This window comes from Camelus bactrianus, chromosome 5 (assembly GCF_048773025.1).
Source record: "Camelus bactrianus isolate YW-2024 breed Bactrian camel chromosome 5, ASM4877302v1, whole genome shotgun sequence".
Lineage (NCBI taxonomy): Eukaryota > Metazoa > Chordata > Mammalia > Artiodactyla > Camelidae > Camelus > Camelus bactrianus.
Window position 1 is genome coordinate 12,167,253 of NC_133543.1, and position 16,882 is coordinate 12,184,134.

The following is a 16,882-nucleotide window of genomic DNA, read 5'->3' on the forward strand; positions in this document are numbered from 1 at the left end:
CCTCTCCTTCCTACCATGTTATTCTGAAGCAAATCCCAGGGAACTTGTCATTTCACTTATATATATTTCTGCATGTGTTTGTTAAGAGATATACACACACACACAAAAAAAAGCAAAAACCCCTTAATGTTATCAATTATTTAGTCATTGTGCAAACTTCCAGTGATCTCAGATGTCACAAGTTTTGTTTTCTTTTACATTATTTATTTGAGTCAGTGTTCAGATAAGGTACATGCATTAAGATTAATTGATATGTCTATTAAGACTCTTCTAATAAAGAAGTTTCCTCCATCTCTTTTTTTTCTTTCAATTTATCTGTTGAAGAAACTTGGTCTTTTGTCCTCTAGACTTCTCTAGAGCTTTTTCTCTCCCCCACTCTCTCCCTGAGCTTAGTCATTTGAATCCCCATTGTACTGGTTTCCTAGACTGCTCTAACAAGTTACCACAAGTTTGGTGACTTAAAACAACAGGAATTTATTCTCACAGTTCTGGTGGCTGGAAGTCTACAACCAGCGTGTCGGCAGGGCTGGTCCCTTCTGAATGCCCTCCGGGAGAATCCCTCCCATGCCTCTCCCAGTTCCTGGGGGCCCTTGGCAATCCTTTGAGTTCCTTGGCCTGTGGATGGACCAGACCACACCGGCCTCTGCTTCCGTGTTCACGTGGCCTTCCCTCCGTGTCTGTGTGTAGCAAACCTCCTCTCCTCTCTGTTACAGGGGCACCAGTCTTTGGATTTGGGGTCTACCGTAAATCTAGAGTGATCTTACCTCAAGATCCTTAACTTAATTACATTGCAAAGACCCTATTTTTTTACATTCACAGGTACCAGGGATTAGGACTCGGACATGTCGTTTTAGGGAACACAATTCAACCCACTGCCCCCTGAAACTAGAAACTGCCTAGTTCCACGTGTTATTCTCTCCTCCACACTTTCTCTTAACCTGTTACTTGGATCTAAAGGTTTGGTTAGGTTCGCTTTTTCTTCCCCTCTTGCCAAGACTCCTTCATCAGCGGTGGTTTAGTCTTTTACTGGGAGAACTATGCTGTCTGGTAGTGGGTCACCCTTTTTGAGATGCTAGCCGTCTTGATGGTGCGCGTCTGGATCTGTTAGTGACTAGGCGTTGCAGGAAGGTAGATTCTGGTTCCAGCCATCTTCTCTCTTTTCACCACCCTGCCCAAACAAAATACGTCAAGCTCGCGTATGACTTTCACGTTGCTAAACCCCAGGAGTGAGTGATCATTCTGAGCCCCGCGTGGCCCCTCTGCTCCCTGGCACAGTTGATGACCAGCTGCCTGGTCAGCTCTTTTCACTCAGCTTTAGGAACTTGCTCAGGTCACTATAAATACACAGATCTGATAATGATTATAAATGCTAAATGGATTTATTTTTGTTTGTTTTTTGCGTTTGTGGAGGGGAGGCAATTAGGTTCATTTATTTTTTTCAATGGCGGCGCTGGGAATTGGACCCGGGACCTCGTGCGTGCTAAGCACGTGCTCTACCACTGAGTTGTACCTTCCCCTACTAAATGGATTTAAACTTTACTGTTAAGTAGAAAGGAGATGCTAGAAGAAGCAGGTAAAAGAGTCACAGCAGTGGGGACGGAGAGTGGGGAGGGCTGGGGAAGGGATCTGCTATATGTCATCAAAAGCTGTTCAGTTCTCTTTGGCTTTTTACATAAGGTGCCTTTATTACTTTGATTAAAGTTTTTTTTTTAAATACCTAGCACTGTAGTGCGACACAGCGAAAGCGCTGCGTTGGGCCGGCTCTGCTTGGCAGATGTGTGGTTCTCCTCCTTCACTGCCCTCGGACTGTTGTATTCCGGGTTTGTCTCTCGTCTCTTTCAGGATGGCCGTGCGGAAAACCCTCATCCCTCCTCAGCCTCCGGAAGTGGCCAGTCCCCGAGTGGAGAGCTCTATGCGGAGCACGTCCGGGTCGCCGAGGCCTGCAGGGTGAGTGCACGCTTAGGGCGGGAAGGGGCTGCTGCACATGACAAGGTTCCCATAATTTGCCTGTGTGCGTCTTTTTATAACCACTTTCTAGCTGCATGATCTGGACACGTCTCTCAACCTCTCTGATCCTCATTCACCTCATTTATCAAATGGTCATACTCACGACATCTGCCGCAGAGGATTCTTGTGTATTTAAAGCACTTAGAGCTGGCCTCCACAGTAAAGACCCAGTTACTGTTGCTGTCAGAAATGGCATCGTGACAGTAGTTAATACATGCTTTTTTCTTTTATTTAGCCTTTATCTTCTTGATTCTAAAAGTAATATTTTGGAAAAGAAAATGAGACAGTATAAAAATATTTTAAAGTACGGGGGGGGTGGTATAGCTCAAGTGGTAGAGCACGTGCTTAGCACGCACTGTCCTGGGTTCAGGCCCCTGTACCTCCTCTAAAAATAAATAAATAATAAAAACCTAATTAAACCCCCCAAAAAAAAGTTAGTCAAAAAAATATATTTTAAAGTACAAAGTGAAAATCATTGTCCTGTTCTCCACCCATCTCTCCAGTCCCACTCCTCAGAATAATATTGGTTGGTTAAGTTCTGTTAAGTATCTTTCCACATCTTTTTTTTTTTAACATTCACAGGTAGATACGTTGATAGATTCTTGAAAACAGAATTTTGTTGATGGCTTGTTTTATATATTGCATTTTTTACTTATGTCAGGAATAGCTTACCATATTCATGAATTTATAGCTACTTCTTCATGAAACTTCATTCAGAAAAAAATTACGAACGCCACTTGGGTGCCGAGTATCATTTTAGAATCTGGGATATGAATGACTAAAGCAAATTGTTCTCCTTCAGCTTACTACCTGTGGAGCATAGAGAAATAATAAGTATATGAAGACAAAGACGGCAGCGTAAAGGGAGTATAAGTGATGGGGGGAGGGGGCAATGGTTTCCAGAAAGGCTGCTGTGAGCCGAGGTTTGAAGAGCATGAAGGATGGAGCCACGCGCTCCTGGATGTCAGACTGTGTCAGGCAAAGGAAGGAGCAGGGCCCAATGTCCTGCTGTCGGAGACCCGCAGCCATCACTGCACACTAGTGCAGGAGCGTGAGGACAACCACGCACACTGGAAGTGTGCACGGTTACTTAGCATTGTTCTGTGACTTTTAAACGAGGAGGAGAGTTGTACAAAATGGTTCAGAGATGTAACTGAGGGCCAGACTATGTATGCAGGGCTTTGTGGGCCATTCAGGGTCCTGTGCACATTATTCTGAGCAAGACAGAGAGCCATCACTGGGCGGGGGCACAGGAGTGATGTGATTTGACTTATTTCTGAAAGGATTGTTCAGGCTGCTGTGCTGAAAATGAACTGCGAGAAGGCAAGAGTAGAAGCAGTAAGACCAAGTGTGAGGCAATGAAGCCTTAGACTGCCTTAGTGGCTTGGACCAGCATGGAGGTAGTAAGTCTGAAGAGAGTTCACGTTCCAGTTATGTACTGAAGGTACAGCTGTCAGAATTTCTGATTGGGTGGAGAGAAAGGTAGGGAGGGAGTCAAGGATAGCTACCAGTTTTTGCCTGAGCATCTGCAGGTAAGAAATTAGCCCTCCTAAAGTGAGGAGACCTGTGGAGTAGCAGAGGGGAAGGAAATCAAGAGTTTGGTTTTGAACAGTTTATTTTGAGATATCCAAATGGTTAGACATCTCAGGCGGCGATGTCAGGAGCGTAGTTGGTTATATAATTCTGAAGTATCTACAGTTCTGGAATTGAAGATCGAGGTCCATGCTGAGGGGTAAGATTTGGGAACGAAAGCAGGTACAGGCACACCTTGTTTTATTGCGCTTCGCAGAAAGTGTATTTTTTCATATATTTAGGTTTGTGGCAGCCCTGCATCAAGCAAGTCTATTGGTGTCTTTTTTTTTTCCAGCATTTGCTCACTTTGTGTCTGTGTCACATTTTGGTAATTCTCACAGTATTTCAGACTTTTTCATTATTATTATATCTGTTATGGTGATGAGTGATCTCTGATGTCACTGCCGTGATTCCCTGGGGTCACAGATTATAGTTGGCTTTTATTAGCAACGAAGTATTTTTTTAATTAAGGCATGTATGTTGTTTTTTTATGCATAATGTTATTGCACACTTAGTAGATTACAGCATAGTGTAAACACAAATTTCACATGCACTGAGAAACCAAAAAATGTGTGCACCTCATTTTACTGTGATACTCACTTTATTGCAGTGGTCTGGGGGCAGACCACTGCGTTATCTCCGAGGTATGTTGTGTAAGTGCTTTTAACACCGTGAGAGCAGGAAAGATCCACTGATCACGAGTGTAAGTAGAGAACAGAAGTGGTGTGAGGACCAGCGCATAGGACAGACCATCTTTAGAGGTCGGGAAAATGCAAACCCAGAAAAGGAGACTGTATTCCTACACTGTGTGATGTTCTCAGCTGTGTTGATGCCATCCTTAAGTCCTCAATTAATGAACATGTATTTCCATTTATCACTGTAAAAGCAATACTGCGGTGAATCTCATTGTTCTATCGTTGAGTCCCTTTGCAGACATTTCCCTGGGATACATTTCTGCTTGTTTTGTTTGTTTTATGAGGGGGAGGTAATTAGGTTTATTCGTTGATTTCTATTTGGAGGAGGCATTGGGTATTGAACCCAGGACCTCGTGCATGCTAAGCATGCACTCTACCACTTGAGCTATCATACCCTCCCCCCAGGATATATTTCTGGAAGGAGCATTGATGGGTCAAAGGAAATGTGCAGTTTAAATTCTGATTTCCAATCACTCTACTGCCTTTTTACATTCTCATAAAATGTATGTTCCCATTTTCTCCACATTCTTGCGAATGCTAGATAGGAAATTTTACAGATGTTATACATTATCTTCCATTGTTTAAAATGTTTTTTCTTAAAACAAAGTAGCATATGGAGTGACTTTTAAAGTAGTAAAAAGAAAAAAATGCATTTCTGAAGGTGAAGAGCACAGTAAAGTACAGAAGTACATCCCTCATGAGCAGCGTGTGCAGAAACGTGGGTGAGGAGGGAGACGCCTTCCTGGGCTTAGGATGGTTCAGAGAAGTTGTGGGGGTCGGGCCCCACACAGGTACCCACGCTGGCCCTTTCTGCAGTAGGCCCTTTCTGTTTCTGTGGCACCGGGAAGGAGAGAGCATTTGGACTGCGGAAACTACCCAGCAGAGAGAGCAGTCCTCATGCCCACACGCCCAGGCAAAGAGGATGTCATGTAAATGGCTGTTGTTTGCAACAGCCCGGCTCACTCACTGATGAGTAATAACAGACGGATTGATGTGAGGATAACTAACAAGTCGGAAAAGAGCAGCAGTATAGACTCATTCATTCAGTAAGAACGCTCGCCAGAAAAGCGCTTACAGGGGACGGGTGACATTTGTAACAAACTATTTGACTACGAACATGAATTACTTAATGAAATAACCACCGCTTCTATGAAGGAAAACACAAAGATGAAATGCAAAGACTCCCAAGAAGAAATGACAAAGAGATGACACACGAGTTGACAGAACTCAGCAAAGATCTGGAAGAAACCATCAGAGAATGAAGGCGAAATTACAACAGAAAATGCTGTAGGCGTAGAGGGTAGAAATGAAAAAAGTGAACAGAAATTTTAAAAGAAACAAAGCACAAGCCATGTAGGACATACTATGATACAAGTAAGATCAAACACGTACATGTCACATCTCTGAAATCAATATATAACTTTAAATTGATTGCATGGTAATACTCTGTCATTAATTAATGTATTTTTAAGTGGTACCCAAAAATATCAGTGTGTTGTGTGGTGCTGGCAATTTTGATTCAACAAAACACTGAACTGGAGTGGTATTGTGCAGAGATGGCCATGGATGGATTAAAGGAAGGAGGGAGAGCCTGCTCAATACATCTTCTGAAACGTGTCAATACTGATTCAAAACAAAACATTAAGGAAAGTTAAAGTATTGTAAAACAGTAGACTTAGAAAGTATATCCAAAAGCTAGCCAAATATAAAAATTGAGTTTTAGAAGAAGTTACACAGCACTACAAGGCTTCTGCTAACGTCAGCTTAGGTTTTCCTAGCCAGTCACTGAGTCATCCTCCAACTCTCCACCAAACCTATAGAGAAACTCCAAATACAGGTTGCCCTGTCAGGCCTCTGTCAGTTTCATTTCTTCTCGATGACATCCCTCCAGTCTGCACTGGCTGCCCTCTAGACTTGCTGCCCAGCTCAGCTCGTGTCCCATGTGCCTCCTTTGTCTGTGCTGAGTTCCCGTCAACCCAGCACCTGGAGCCCATTTACTTCCTCTTAGTTTGTGAGAGCATATCTTCTGTAGCAGAGAAAGAATACGTATTTTTCAATTCTGTAATGTCCACCTGGTTCTTTTTATAGTTTTGATCTCTTCTGATCTCTTCACTGAGATTTTTCTATTTTTTTCAAGCGAGTATGTAATTGCTTCCTGAAACATTTTTAAGCTACCTGTGTTAAACTGCTTGTCAGATAGTTGCCACGTCATTCATCTCTTATTCAAGTTGTGGTTTTCCTGGCTCTTGATTGGGCGAATGATTTTCTGTTTGGGCCTGGACATTTTAGGTATTATGAACGCTGGAATCACAGTGGACCCTTGAACAATACACGTTTGAACTGCACAGGTCCACTTCTACACGGATCTTTTTCAGTAACCACGTCCTAGAATACTGCACTACGCTACTAGAGATCTGTAGTTGGTTGAATCTGCAGATGGAGCACCTCGGGTATGGAGGGCCGATCATGAAGTTCTATGTGAATTTTCCACTACACAGAGGTAGTGCCCTAACCCCGACGTTGTCCAAGGGTCAGCTGCATATACAGCTTTGTTATGGCTGTCCTCCTCAGCTGGGGGAGGGAGCATTGCCTTACTAGCACCAGTGTGGGAATTGAAATCCAGGCTCCCTGCTTGGGCCCCTTTGGTACAGCTTTAGGAGTGGGATGGGGGAGGATTAAGGTGTGTCGTTACAGCCTGGCAGGTGTGGAGGTCTGGGTCCTCCACAGCCTTTGCCAGAGTGAATGGGGGTGGGGCCACGGTGTTCCCAGGGTGTTTCACTGGAGGAGAGCCATCATTGTCTGAAAGTTCTCCATCTTGCTGAGCTGCTTCTTTCTTGGTTCATTGGTTAGAGGGAGACTTTCCTTGGGATTTCTGTCTGTCCCCTTTGATATTTCTGGGTGCCAGCTCCTCAGCACTCAGTCTGGGATACATGAGGCAAAAAGGAAATCCAGGGAACTCACTGCTGTGTCACTCGAAGGATCCTGAGGTCCCAGCCGGTCTGTCTGCTCTTCACCTTTCAGCAGCTTTTTCGTTTTATACATAACACTTGTGACGTTTAGCTGTACTTCGCAAGAGGAATAGGAAAGTTGTATCTATGGCATCTTCCCATAAACAAAAGTCCTACCACACTCTTAGATAATATAATGACTGGGAGAATTTTTAATTGGAAATCTCTTTTGTTTGTGGGCAGTATTCTCAATTTTATCTTACAGCATTCTCTTTTTAAGTTCTTAATATGAAAATCTATAAATGTAGAGGAAAATAGAGAAAATAATATTATTCAACTAGATTTAACTATTTTAATACTTGGTCATATATTACCCTTTTTGGTGCAGTTTAATTACAGAGTTTCACTCTTAAATCCCTTCCTATGGATTTTGATAATTTAATTATGATGTGTCTAGCTGTAGGTTTCTTTTTAGTTTATCCTTCTTGGAGTTCATTGAACTTTTGGGTGTAGAAGTTTCCCCTGCTGTCTGAAGGTAGAGTGTTCCTGTGAAACCTTTTGTAAACTGAAATGGCATAAAGCAGTGAAGCAATTACCTTAGGACACATTTGCTAAGGGATGCACAGAATACATCAACATAAAGCAAAGATGCTCAGACAGTTCAGAGCAGTGGCAGCTGGATGCTGAGATGCTGAGTGTAGTTCCCAGGGAGGGAGCTCGGGGCTCACTGCCTCTAAAAAACAGCTCACTGCAAAACAAATGCTGAACGCTGTTACCACTGTTAGCCTTTTTCATGAAAGCGAAAATCCTCTTGGGATTTCTTTCAGTTAGTGAAAACAGGTACTAATGAAGGTCTATTGTAAAAGCAAAGTGGTGTAAAGCGCACTTTTGACAAGCACAGGATACCTGTATAGATTCATGCTTTTCACCAGATTTGGGGAGATTTTGGCCGTTATTTCTTCAAATATTCTTTCTGCCCCTCTCTCCTTTTCTGGAACTCCCATTATGTGTATATTAGGTTTTGTTTGTTTGTTTGTTTTTTGTTTTTTACTTTTTTAATTGAGTAATAGTCACTTTACAATGTTGTGTCAAATTCTAGTGTAGAGCACAATTTTTCAGTTACATATGAACATGTATATATTCATTGTCCTTTTTTTTTTCGCCATGAGCTACCACAAGATCTTGTTTATATTTCCCTGTGCTACACAGTATAGTCTTGTTTATCTATTCTGCATTTTAAAATCCCAGTCTGTCCCTTTCCACTCCCCACCCCCTTGGCAACCACAAGTTTGTATTCTATGTCTATGAGTTTGTTTCTGTTTTGTATTTATGTTTTGTTTTGTTTTGTTTTTAGATTCCTCATATAAGCGATCTCATATGGTGTTTTTCTTTCTCTTTCTGGCTTACTTCACTTAGAATGACATTCTCCAGGAACATCCATGTTCCTGCAAATGGCATTATGTTGTCGGGTTTTATGGCTGAATAGTATTCCATTATATAAATATATCACATCTTTACTCAGTCATCTGTTGATGGACATTTAAGCTGTTTCCATGTCTTGGCTATTGTAAATAGTGCTGCTATGAACATTGGGGTGCAGTGTCATTTTGAAGTAGGGTTCCTTCTGGATTTATGCCCAGAAGCGGGATTCCTGGGTCCTATGGTAAGTCTATTCCTAGTCTTTTGAGGAATCTCCATACTGTTTTCCACAATGGCTTTTCTTGCTTCCCTTTCCCACTCTTAATGATTTAGATGTCTTCTTTTACAATTTTGTAATATGTAATTACAATTTTTGTAATTCATGGCAGTTATTTCCTTTCCAGTTATGAGTTTCTCATTTTTGTAGCATCCTGCTTCTTTTCTGTTTAGAGTAGACCTGTCAGTATTTGTTTTAGCATGGGTTTAATGTTCTTAAACTCTTTTAGTTTTTGCTTGTCTGTGAAGTTCTTTATCTCTCCTATTCTAAAGGATAGCCTTGCTGGATAGAGTATCCTAGGCTGCATCTTTTTTTCATTCAGGACTTTGAATATATCTTGCCACTCCCTTCTGGCCTGTAGTGTTTGTGTAGAGAAATCAGCTGAGAGCCTTATGGAGGTTCTCTTGTAACTCACTGTTTGATTTTCTCTTGCTGCCTTTAGGATCATTTCTTTATCCTTGACTCTGGCCATCTTGATTATAATATGTCTTGGTGTGGGTCTGTTTGGGTTCTTCCTGTTTGGGACCGTCTGAGCCTCCTGTACTTGAATATCTGATTCCTTTAGGTTTGGGAAGTTTTCAGTCATGATTTCTTCAAATACCTTTTCAATTCCCTTTGTTCTTTCTTCCCCTTCTGGAACCCCTATTATGCATAGATTGGCACACTTTATATTATCCCATAGGTCTCTTATATTGTTTTCATTGGTTTTTATTTGTTTTTCTCTCAGCTCTTCTGTTTGGATGCTTTCTGTTGTCCTGTCTTCTAGGTCACTTATTCGTTCCTCTGCATTATCTAGCCTGCTTTGTACGGCCTTTAGGTCAGCTCTCATCTCAGCAAATGAGTTTACTAATTCTACTTGGTTCTTCTTTATAGCTTCTATTTCATTTTTGACATATTTTATATCTCTAAACACTATTTCTTTTAGTTCCTTCAGTACTTTGATCAGTCCTTTTTTGAAATCTTGATCTAGTAGGCCATCAATGTCTATTTCCTTGATCGTGCTTTCAGGGGATTTCTCTTGATCTTTTAATTGGGAGTGGTTCCTCTGCTTCTTCATATTGCTCATATCTCTCTGACACTGTGGCTTAAGGAGTATCAGTTATCTAGTTCTCTTGGTGACGCTGTGCTCTTAATGATTTTATCCAGGGGTCTTTGTGTCTTTGCCCTGTTTCGCGAGCTCAGCTTGCTGTTTCCAGAGGCCCTTTGTTGGCACCCTCATCTGTGCTGCTCCCAGCGGCTGTCCGCTAGCAGATCATGCCCCCTCCCAACATTGGGTCAGGGGCTGAGCTCTTATCCGGTGGGTGGGCGGGTCACTCCCCCTCCCGATGCTGCAGTCAGATGCTGGGCTCAGGGGAGGCAGGTGGGCGGATCGCGCCCCCTCCCAGCAACGTGGTCAGGTGCTGCGTTCCTGCCAGGAATACGGGTTGCCACCCGCCCTTACCTGGCGCCGGTCTCTCCGCTGCTCTGTGCAGATGCCCGCTCCGCCTCGGGTTGGTGTTCCGAAGGCGGGCTCGGGGAAGACTGCAGAATGGCCCTGCCTCTGCTCTGTGCCAAATCATTAGCTCCTTGTTTGTCTTGGCGGCGCGAGTTTTCTGAGGTGCCAGGGCAGAAAGATCCTATCTGCCTCTAGCTGTAAACAAGTCTCAGTCCTGCCTAGGAGGTTGTGGAGCCCCTGGGTGCGGATTCAGGGCTCGGCCCCGCCCCCGCCCAGGCGCTCGCACAGGAGGAGGTGGCAGCTGTGGCTGCGCCGCGCCTCTCTTCTCGCAAGAAGCGCCAGTAATGGCGGCGCAGTTCTGAGGAGACAAAGGCTACTGCACCCCTCCCCCTAGCCCACACCAGGAGTGTTGTTTTGCTTTTTTCGCAATTTATGGGGGACCGAGGTTGTTCTGCTCCGTATCCCCTCCCAGCCACAGTGCGCAGACCCCCGCAGACCCCCGGGGCCGCCTCAGTGCATCTTCCCCCGTCCTCCACCCAGCTCGGGCGGCCTGTCCCGGCCCCCAGCTCCCAGCTCGGGTCTCGGGCTGGGTGTCGCGGGGACCCTTTGTGCCCATTTAACACCCGGTCAAGGGGTGCTCGGGGCAGACCTGAGCCTCGGAGGCTCCCCCTCCATCCCACTGACCTCTCCGTTGGTGGGGGGAGACCCAGCGAACGAGCGTCAGTCCTCCTTTGCCACTCCCTCCCTGTGGGATTGGTCCCGCACTATTTTGCTTTTTCTTCTTTCCTTTTTCCTTTTTTCCTACCAGATTTTTGGCGTCTTTGTCTTTCGAAGAGAGCAATGTTCTTTCAGAGTTCGGCAGGTGCTCTGGTTGGCTGAGTGGGTCCGTAGATGTGAGTTTTGGTGTATTTGTGGGAGAGGTGAGCTGTAAGCGTCCTGCTCCGCCATCGTGCCTGTAATCCCTAGGTATTCTTATTACTGTCCCAAAGATCCCTTAGGCTCTGTTTATTTTACATCCTGGTTTTTTTTTTTTTTTTTTTTTTTTTTCATTTTCTCAGACTGGATAATCTGAACTGACCTGTCTTCAAGTTTGTTGTCTCTTATGCCCACTGACATGTGCTTTTGAAGACCCTCTAGTGTTTGTTTTTTTTTTTTTCTTTAAGCTTTTATACTTTTCAACTCTGGAATTTTTGTTTTTTGGTTTTTTTAATAATTTCTATCAATTTATTGACATTCTCAATTTGCTGAGACATCATTTCATGCCATTCTTTAGCCATGATCTCCTTTAGTTCTTGGAACATATTTAAAATCACTTAGTTAAATTCTTTTGACTAGTAAGTCTAACATCTGTGCTTCCTCAGTGACGATTTCATGAGTTGCTTTTTCCCTGTTTCTGAACAATGCCTGTCACTTTACATACCTCAGGACGTTTTTGTTGAAAACTGGACTTTAAACTGTATAATGTGGCAAATCTGAAAATGCCTGCTTGTTGTAGTTATAGTTGTTTGTTTAGTGACTTCTCTGATCTAGTTCTTTAAAATCCTTAGCTTTGTCTAGTGTGGTCACTGAAATCTCTGCTTGGTTTACTGTGTAGTCAGCTGATGATAGAACAGATTTTCTTTAATGCCTAGGACCAGTAAGTCTCTGTGTCTTTACCAAGGAGGGCTGTGTGTGTCTTGGGTCCCCCATCAACACGCGGGCAGGCAGTTTGCAGCTCTGCTTTGCCCTTCTCCTCCTCTTTGCACAGGGCCTCAAGGTCAGCCAGAGGTGAGAGCTTAGGGCCGTCTCAGTTCTTTCCTGGGCATGTGCACGGCCCCAGGTGTGCACACAGCCCCACAGCTATGTGTTTGTTGCCTCCTGGATTGCCAGAAACAGTCAGAGTTTTTCAGAGCCCCTAGGGATATTTCATTCTCCAGCATTTCCTTTAGGTTTTGGGGTAGCTTGTTGTTTGCCCTACCCAAAAGGCTGTTACCATCATCTCAGTCAGCCAGGAAGCTGATCCATTGCCTCTGATTTTTTCCAGAAACACCCTAAGAGAAAGGGCATTTGCACTGACAAGCTCCAAGTCAGGTCACATAAGACAGTCTTGCAAATTGGACCAACCAGACAGGTCGTGTAACGATAATTCTCTGGTAAAGAGGGTTTGTAGTGGCTCCAGCCCCTCTGGCTGGTTTTCCCTGTGAGTGTGGACTGTTGGCTGATAAGCCTTCCATGGAGTTGGAAGAATGGAAAACAGCAGTTCAAGTCAACACGCCACACAGTTTACTGTTCTCACTAAGATTCAGCCTATTTTCTTGAATAATTTTGCCAAATTGTTGAAAACCTTCAGCTAATTTCTGGTGTTACGAAAAAGTTGTTTCTGACTTTTTTTTTGGCCAGTTTTCGGTTGCTTTTATGAAAGAGGATTTTCAGAGGTCCTAACTCCCATATTTTTGCTGATGTCTTTGGTTACTTTATCTTTTAATTCTCTTGAATTCTAGAATAATCCTTAACCTCTACCCCATCCTTATTTTTAAAACACTTACTCCGAAATAATTTAAGACTCAAAAGAAGTTGCAAAAATAGTACAGAAAGTTCCCATAATACGCTTTATCTAGCTGCCCCCAATGATTACATCTTACATAACTCTAGTACATTTTCAAAATGAAAAAAATTGGCATTGGTATAATGCTGCTGAATTAACTGCAGACTTTATTAGAATGGCATCAGTTTTTAAATGCATTTTTTTTCCTTTTGGCATATACTGCTTTGGAATTTTACCACATGACTAGATCTGTAACCACTATTATAATCAGACTCTGGAATTGTTTCATTACCACAAAGACATTCCCTCATGTTCTGTGTGTGTGTGTGTGTGTGTGTGTGTGTGTGTGTGTGTGTGCGCGCCCCCGCACGCGCACATACATATACATATATACATACATACACACGTGGCTTTTTTTCACTCAGCATAGTACTTTTGAGAGTCATCCAAGTGGTAGCCTTGTAGCAGTTTGTTCTTTTTTGGATGAGTAGTGTTGTGTCATGTGGATGTACCAGAATTTCTCTCTCTGGTTGTTTCTAGTTCTGGGCTATTACAGAAAAAGCCGCTGTGAACGTTTGTGTACAGTGTTCTTGGTAGACACACATTTTCATTTCTTTAAGATAGAAATCCTAAGAGTGCAGTTGCCAAATTAAGTTGCATGATATGTGTATTTGTTTTGAATTGTATAAGAAACCTCCAAACTGTTTTCTTTTTTTTTTTTTTTCTTTTTTTTTAAGTAAAGGTAGATTTATTTAGAGAGAGAACATACTGCATAGAGTGTAGGCTGTTTCCAAAGGCAAGAGAAAGGCCATGACGTGTGGGGGTTGGGAGCTCAGGTTAGAGTAAAAGTAGATACACACTCCATAGACAGGGTGCGGGCTGTCTCCGAAGGGGAGGGAGCAAGAGAGGTGGCCAGGACTGTACCGTTTTAAATTCACACCTGCAACACATGAGACACTTTTGTTCTTCAGCCCTGCTAAGCTCACTGTTAGTGCTCGGAGGGCTTTTCGCAGCTACAGTTGCTGCGCATCCTTCCTGCGCTTGGTACCACAGGGAAAGGTGTTTTCACCGTTCCGGCAGGTGTGTGGCTGGGGGTGGTCTGTCATCGGAGCGTTGCTTTGCTTGTCTCTAATGGCCAGTGGTGTTGAGCATCTTTCTGCGTGCTTAGTAGCCGTCTGAATATTCTCTTTAGCAAAGTGTGTTATTCGTGTCTTGTACCCTAATTTTACAATGGGATTGTTTGTTTTCTTACTGTTTACAGAGTTCTTTATATCTCCTGAATATAATTCCTCTATTAGGTGTGTTTTGGGTTTGTTTTTTTTTTTAAACCCTCTTAACCATTTTTAAGTGTATGTTTCCGTGGTGTTCAGCATATTCACACTGTGGTGCATTTGATCTCCAGATCGTTTTCACCTTGAAGAGCTGTAACTACAGACTCCCTATTGTCCCTCCCCTCAGCCCCTGGGAACCACCATTCTATTTCCTTTTTCAGTGAATTTGGCTACTCTGGGTACTTCATATAAATGGAGTCCTGCAGTCCAGACATCCCTCAGTTTGCTCAGGGCATTGGTCCATGACCCTTGCCCCTGCAGGTACCAAAATCCCTGGGTGCTCAGGTCCCTTGTATAAAACGGCACACTATTTGCGTGTAACCTACACACACCCTCCTAGCTCTAGGGGACTTACAGGTGACTTATAATACCTAATACAGTGTAAATACTGTGTAAATAGGAGCTGGCATGCTGCAACTTCAAGCTTTGCTTTTTGAAACTTTCTGGAATTGTTTTGTTCCCTAAATATTCTCAGTTCACTGTGGTTGAATCTGCAGGTGCAGGGCCTGCGCATGTAGAAGGCCAACTGTGTTTGTTTTTGTGATTAGCTCATTTTACTTAGCATAGTGGCCTCGGGCTCACCAAGTATGTGCTTTGCAAATATTTTTTTCAATCTATGCCTTGTCTTTCCAACCTCTTAAAATGGGCTTTAGCAAAAACAAAAGTTTTTTATTTGGATGAAACCCAATTTATCAGCTTATTCTTTTATAGATTGTGCTTTTGGTATCATGTCTAAGAACTGTGATCTTGGGTTTTCTTTTGTATTTTCTTATGAAAGTTCCATACTTCCACATTCAGATTTATGATCCATGTTCAGTTCAGTTTCACATATGGTGTGAGGTTTGGGTCAATATTGAATTTTTTGTCCATAGAAATCCAGTTGTTTTTGGCCTTGAACTTGAGGGTATTGTCATGTGTTGCTTTTGATACTCTGGAGTTTCAGCAGTAGTAATGTAAGTAGGTAAACCTTTATAGCTATTAAATGAAAAATTTACTTAGAAAATGTTTAAGAAGAATTTGTAGTGACATGAATGAATTCTTCTTATAAAACTGAAAGAATAGGATATACATTTTTGAACACTGTATTTGTAGTTACTTTCGATGTCTGGAGTCTCTGGCAAAACATACTGGAAAATTATAAGAATGGTGTCCCTAGGTAGAGGGCTGGGTGTGTGAAGTGGAGGGAAGTTATTTTCAATTTGTATTCTTTTGGATCTTCGCCATGTGCATGAGTTTCCTCTTTTATAAAAAATAGGTTTACAAGGAGCTACATACAAAGTGTGAGTATAACTAAGTTTTTTAAAAACTCTTAAGGCAACATATACGTTAAGGAGGTCTTGGAGGAAGAAATACATGAAGCTAATGAAAGCTGAATCAAGGAATAGAGTTTTAGTTGTGCTATGTGTTGAATTGGGCAAATATTCATCCTCTGAGATGTTGCAGATTAAGGCAGTTTTCTGTCATTTGCTACATCATCTTTGCTTTTGTTTCTTTTTTTAATTGAAGTATAGTTGATTTGTGTTAGCTACCAGTATACAGCACAGTGATTCATTTGTACATGTATATATATTCCTTTTCCTATTCTTTTTCATTACAGGCCATTACAGGGTGTTGACTGTAGTGCCCTGTGTTCTGCAGAAGGACCTTGTTGTTTATCATCTTTGTTTCTGTGTTTCAGTGCCAAACCCAAGTCAGAAATCCACGTATCAATGGCCACTCCTGTCACTGTGTCTATGGAGACCATGGCTAATCAAAACAATGACCAGCCCACCATCGCCGTCCCACCCACCGCTCAGCAGCCCCCACCGACCATTCCAACCATGATCGCAGCAGCTAGTCCCCCGTCCCAGCCGGCGGTCGCCCTTCCAACCATTCCTGGAGCCGTCCCTGTCACTCCACCCATCACCACCATTGCCGCCGCCCCTCCGCCGTCAGCAGCTGTGGGTGGCAGTCTCTCGTCCGTCTTGGGCCCTCCTGTACCTGAGATAAAAGTTAAGGAAGAAGTGGAACCAATGGACATCATGAGGCCGGTTTCCGGTAAGTTCACTCTCAGATGCTCTCTGTTGGCAGTGGCCCCTTCCCCTCATCCACACCCTCCTCAGAGTCCAGACTCTCATGTGACCCTCAGCCAGGGAGTCTGACTCCTTGGTGCCCGTTTTTAAATCTGCATTTCATTCTTTTTTCATAAATAGAAAAAGTATTAAGCATCTCTGAAAACTAAATCCATTTTGCTGCCCTTTTATAATTAATTTTATCTCTTACAAAGTCATGAGAAAGATCATTTCAACAAGAGTATCTTTAAACGTAGATTCTGTATGCATTAACTAAATGCTGTCATGTTGAAGGGACTCAAGATACGGTCATGGCTAAATGCTGATTAATTTATAGCTTATTCCCTACCGATTTTTGTTGCCTTGCGTATTGCAGTAACGTAAGTTTGTTGAAAATCGTCTCTTGATGATCTTGTGACTAGTAAACTCTTAAAACTATTCATTACCTTTTCCCCCTCATCTTCTCAGCTCTAAACTTCCAGTTTGTGAAAGGCAGGTCACTTTGGAGATTCTCTATTTTGTTTTCTGGGTTTTTTAAATAATCTGTTGTGAAATCTTATCTTTCCTGACTACAAAAGTAACATTCAGGGTATGAAATTTGTGAAATACAGACAAAGCCAAAG

At 42.8% G+C, this 16,882-nt stretch overlaps 1 protein-coding gene across 7 annotated transcripts in view; it reads left to right on the top strand.

Moving 5' to 3' along the window:
- Positions 1-16,882, top strand: part of SAP130 (Sin3A associated protein 130) — a 72,339-nt gene that overhangs the window by 37,640 nt on the left and 17,817 nt on the right. For all 7 annotated transcript variants that reach the window (XM_074363432.1, XM_074363434.1, XM_074363437.1 and 4 more), the window contains 2 exons: positions 1,843-1,947; positions 15,887-16,245. In XM_074363432.1, coding sequence (XP_074219533.1) covers positions 1,843-1,947; positions 15,887-16,245 — 464 coding nt within the window. The remainder of the gene's footprint in view (positions 1-1,842; positions 1,948-15,886; positions 16,246-16,882) is intronic.